Source organism: Esox lucius, chromosome 11, assembly GCF_011004845.1.
Source record: "Esox lucius isolate fEsoLuc1 chromosome 11, fEsoLuc1.pri, whole genome shotgun sequence".
Classification (NCBI taxonomy): Eukaryota; Metazoa; Chordata; class Actinopteri; order Esociformes; family Esocidae; genus Esox; species Esox lucius.
Window position 1 is genome coordinate 53,103,435 of NC_047579.1, and position 5,007 is coordinate 53,108,441.

Sequence of the window (5,007 nt, forward strand, 5' to 3'; positions counted from 1 at the left end):
GTACACCCGAAAGACAAGTTTTGCATCCCTTACTTGGTTAGCAGTCATGTCTGCCGTAACTGTTGACCACCACACATCCCGTAGTAAGAAAGAAAAAATAGACCATCTTCGTTTGTAAACAGGGTCGAACAAAGCGCCGTTTGTTCTATCCAAGCACCTAAACTGGTTATCTTCTCGTTGCGGTGGGCTACTTAGCAACGGTTGTTCTAGATCTAGCAAACTTAGGTACATATCCATTGTTTTATAGAATAAGTAATATAGACTAGGAGCCCAACTGCAAGCCCTTTGCGCCTGAAATATTCGCGACAAAGAAGTTGCCACGATGAATTAGACAATTAGAAGCATACAATTTCTAATAAATCTCATCAGGTATGCCAATAAGGGGGTGTCTGGTTAATGGTAGTCTGGGTCTTTACCATGCAGTGAATGAACATGCAAGATAATGGCAGGCAGCAGTTGTAGAATTGGTTCCAGCAATTCCATTGTATTCTGTGTCTGTCAACTGATAGGGAGTTTGTACTGTTGCCTTGTCTTGCAGTAAAGACATCCAGGGAAGGAGAGAAAGAGAGGAGAAAGGAAGATGGACAGATGGTAGGGACAACAAAAGGAAGGTGACAGAGGTGAAGAAACATAGGGGAGACAGTTTGTGTTTGTGTGTGAGTGTAGCCCCCAGCTGCTCATAGAGAGTAAAACACCTTACCCCAGGGCCTCACACGCTCCTGTGTATACCTTAGACAAGGCTTCTGAGCAACAGAAATACCGAAATGTGTCTGTGCATGTAGAAATTCAGAGACCAAAATACCATTGGAAATACCAAAACCTGTTTGTGCGTGCGTGCGTGTGTGTGTGTCAAAGGTCAAGAATGGGCGGCTGATATTTATCCTGTCCCACACACACACACATCCACACACACATCCACACACACATCCACACACACATCCACACACACATCCACACACACACATCCACACACACATCCACACACACACATCCACACACACATCCATATATGTTACTAGTGTGTTGGTGGGAAATTAAAATGCCCACCCTACTTATCCCACATGAGACCAGAACCAGGGGAAAGGACTGGTTACACTGTGTGTGTGTGTGTGTGTTTCAGGACAGACAAGGCAATGGTACCTGTGTTCTCTTCAGTCAGGGTTAATTGGTAAGTCCCCTCAAAGGACAGTCTACACTGGATAATGCCAGGATTTAGTGCTCCGGTCAGGCTTTCCATGTTCTACTTATTTACCTAATTAGATTGCCATGTTTTCTTGAAAACCTGGAAGATTCTCTTCCTCCTGCTAATTTCCTTTGGATTTTGGAAATTCTCAAACATGGCATAAAAAAAAAAATGCCACAGCAGCCTAAAACAAATCCAGTCCATGTATATACAGATAGACTCCTTGGAGGCTGGGGGAGGTGCTGCGGTGATGGCCGAGATGGAACGACGGGACTGTGATCTACACGTCATTGATCCTGAACCATATCATTACCCCTAGTGCCTTTAGCCACACGGCAGACAGGTGTAAGGACAGTAAGCAGCTTTGTCAGGAGAGAAGCTAAATCTCTCTCTAAACCTGGGAGAGCCACACACACACACAAACACCTCTCCATTCACAATGTCTGGTGTTCTGCTCACCCACACGGTATCACTAACGTGCTGCTTGCTAATTGGTTGTCTGACAGTTCTGACCTGTCGGTTTTTCAACTGTTGTCTTGGTGACAGCAGTTGTGCCACGGTGATGGAGCGTATTTAAACCGCACTCTCTCTCTCACAGCCTCAGTGCCTGCTACCCCAGACCGCAGAGAGAACACTTATTATTGTTAAAAGAAGAGAGTAGAAGACCCAAAGGGAAAGGAGAAGAGACTGTAGAGAAGAGGACAACGCATTCTGTCACAGAAGCAGCCTTGGGTCCCAGGCTGGTTAACGGGTCTCTTAAGAGGGAGAACAGTCCTTGGGACCCGTCAAAAGATCGATCTCCAGGGTTAGAGATGAACCGCGCCCCCCCGACCAGTGACACTCCCAGCAGTAGCAGCTGCCTGTGTGGACCCCTCAGCGCCCCCACCGGAGTCACAGGGCCCACCACGCCTCGCAGAGGACCCCCAAAATTCAAGCAGAGGATGACCCGCCAGTTTAAGAGCAAGCCCCCTAAAAAAGGAGTCCTTGGGTATTATATACTTTTTGGTTTTATTAATTGGTCTATCAACAAACTCCTTATTACAAAGACATTGTTTTCCGTTCTGCAGGTTTGGCGATGATATTCCAGGAATGGAGGGCCTGGGAACAGGTGAGTAAATGTTTTATTTGTTTTCTTGGTCCACCTTGTGAGATATTAAATCCAAGACACAGGTGTGACAACAGTTAAGAGGCAAGCTGATATTAATTATCACACTTCTACAACTTGTAGTTATCTACTAACTCTATGGAATTGTCAGCTAAATGACATGTTAAGATATTTTGTAAAGGTGTGCTCCAATTCCACTACCTTTCTTCGAATGCCTTTATTGGAGAGGAAGAACACGAATGCAGGGAGTGGTACGCTGGGTTCAGTCCCAGGCAGACGGCAAACGTGTGCCAGCATCAGGGGCTGTATCATGTGGACCAATCAATAATCCAAAAGTGTCATTACGTAGTTCTCTGTTGACTGTCAGTGGTGTTTATGTATGAACCAGAGTCATTCTACAGACTACACAGTGGTGTGTTTATGTATGAACCAGAGTTATTCTTTCTACAGACTACACAGTGGTGTGTTTATGTATGAACCAGAGTTATTCTTTCTACAGACTACACAGTGGTGTGTCCTTGGGAGGCCTTTAGTCACCTGGAGCTCCACGAACTGGCTCAGTTTGGTATCATCTAGATAAGAACCAGAACCAGCAATCATGTAAGGCCTTGTTTGAGACCAACTTACATGGAACCAAACCAGAACCAGCTTCAGAGACCCATTTTGAATGATCTGGCCCAGAGATGCTGTGTGACTCCCAGCCCTGACAAGAGAAGCTGGGAAAACCCTTCTTTCCTAAACACCTTAGATTAGTTAGTTGTTTTCTCCATTTCTTATGATCAGTAAGGTTATTAATCCTACAATCACTGTCCAGTTTCATGTCAAAGCATACATATTAATCCAACATTAGATAATCTGTGCATGAGAAAACTAATCTCTCCTGATCCTTTATTCCTGTTCTATTTAATCTCTTATGCCTGTTGTATCATCTGCTGGATTACGTAAAAAGCATTTTTCTGTTTTACAGACATTTATTGGGAAATGTTGCCTTTTTTTCTACTGAAGCCGAGCAGTTGGTGTCCTCTCTGTTAGAACCTTAATATACTATAGAACATAAAATGTTTATTCAGTATTTAATAAAGATAATTTATTAATATAAAACATGTTTCAACTATTTTGGTGTCTCTTGAAACATTCTGAGAAGTGTTCATTTATGTTTTGACTGGAGTGATATTTATTACAAAAAGCTACCTCACTGATAGTGAACAGAACTGCAGTCCTCCAGACAGATCACGGTCTCTATTAACATGCTTGTGTTAGCCATGGCTTCACTAGCAGCTCTATAGGGTCCACAAGCCCCACCCCATATCCCAAGCTTCCTGGTTTATCAGGCTGTTATTTCTGCCTGCCCCAACAACTGCCAAGCAGACCCTTGTTAACTGCACCAGAACTAGGCCCTCCAAAGTGATGGGTGAACCTCCAACAGCTGGAAACAACTCCAAACCTACCACATTACACCACCACTCAATACCAGAAATCCCCCAGTCCTACTCTGTAACACCACCCCCCAATACCAGAAATACCAAAGTCCTACCACGTTACACCACCACCAAATACCAGAAATACCCCAGGCCTCCCGTCACACCACCCCCCAATACCAGAAATACCCCACTCTTACCCGGTTACACCACCTCTTAATACCTTTTCTATTCTTTTATTTCGCACTTGCTATGGTCATGTAAAGAAATCCCATGTAAGTAAAGCACTTGAAAAAGTAAAGCACTTTTGAAAAAGGTCAAAGACAGAGCGTGATACAGAGATAACGTTATCTCCTGGAAGTTCAAGGCAGAATCTAGAAGTAACTGGAAAACGGTTGTTAAAATGTAAACTATGGTGGCCGTCTGGCTAACGATAGAGAGTAATGTTTGGGGGTTTGGAGAGAGCCAGGAGACAATAAGTCGTAAATTAATACATTTTATTTGTTCTCACAAAAGGGTTTGTCAAATACTTACAAAATATAGCATCCTCTATACGAACACCTATAACTTTACAAACAAGAAGCAAAAGACAGTGTCCCAAATGGCCCCCTAACCCCCAATAGTGCACTTCTCTTGACCTGGGACATAAAACCATGAATAAATAGGATGCTATTTGGAACCCAAGCTTAGTGAGCCAATAAGACAGAAGCAGAAAAAGAACAACTGATTTTAAATAAGGTGAGACATTTTGAGATTGCAATAATGTTACAAATTATGGTCTTTGTTTTAAACGAATCATAAATCTCCTGGATAAAACATCACAGTATTAACCAAGTCCAGAGTAACCTACAGGTGCAGGATTGGGTTCCAGATAAGCAGTAGAACCCTTGATTGAAGTTCTCAGTGTTACAGGTGTGTTAGCCACTGCCTGGCAGGACCGAAGTACATACTGTCCCGACATTGGTCCTGGGGAGAAGCAGTGGACGTCCCAGAGACGGGCCTCCTGGTTTAATTTCGAGGGCTCCAACCTAAAGGATCCCCAAAGAACCTTTTCTTTTGAGTGTCTGTATATAGGGAGTCATTTGTGACACAGAATGTAGGTTGAACTTCTTTTTAAAAGGACGTCTGGGAAACAGCATGGGTCTTCACATTCATTGTGCATCACTGTGAAACAGTTCAGAAGGCTGTACAGGTAAATATCTAGGCTTCTTCAGTAGGACAACGGAATGCAAAACACCTCAATGAAACATATCTTCTGTCCTGTATGGTTCCCTAACCCTAGATGAAATGAACATATTAGT

The 5,007-nt window shown here is 43.5% G+C and overlaps 2 protein-coding genes across 4 annotated transcripts in view; one reads left to right on the forward strand and one right to left on the reverse strand.

The window, feature by feature from the left end:
- Positions 1-426: 426 nt before the first annotated feature.
- LOC117595235 lies at positions 427-3,324 on the forward strand. The gene is made up of 4 exons (XM_034295167.1): positions 427-591; positions 1,782-2,171; positions 2,251-2,291; positions 2,788-3,324. Exons 1-4 carry the CDS (start codon positions 581-583, stop codon positions 2,862-2,864), a joined length of 519 nt encoding a protein of 172 aa, XP_034151058.1. The 5' UTR covers positions 427-580; the 3' UTR covers positions 2,865-3,324.
- Positions 3,325-4,186: 862 nt separating this feature from the next.
- clcn7 (chloride channel 7) overlaps positions 4,187-5,007 on the reverse strand; it is a 28,776-nt gene continuing 27,955 nt past the window's right edge. For all 3 annotated transcript variants that reach the window (XM_029123346.2, XM_029123345.2, XM_029123347.2), the window contains one exon: positions 4,187-5,007. This exon is cut by the window's right edge and continues 1,782 nt beyond it. The gene's annotated coding sequence lies outside the window, so the exon portion shown is untranslated.

Excerpts from the sequence above, each read along its gene's own strand:
- LOC117595235 (XM_034295167.1), top strand. Across the intron at positions 2,172-2,250 it reads CCTAAAAAAGGAGTCCTTGG|GTTTGGCGATGATATTCCAG; the intron begins GTATTATATACT and ends TCCGTTCTGCAG. Across the intron at positions 2,292-2,787 it reads AATGGAGGGCCTGGGAACAG|ACTACACAGTGGTGTGTCCT; the intron begins GTGAGTAAATGT and ends TTCTTTCTACAG.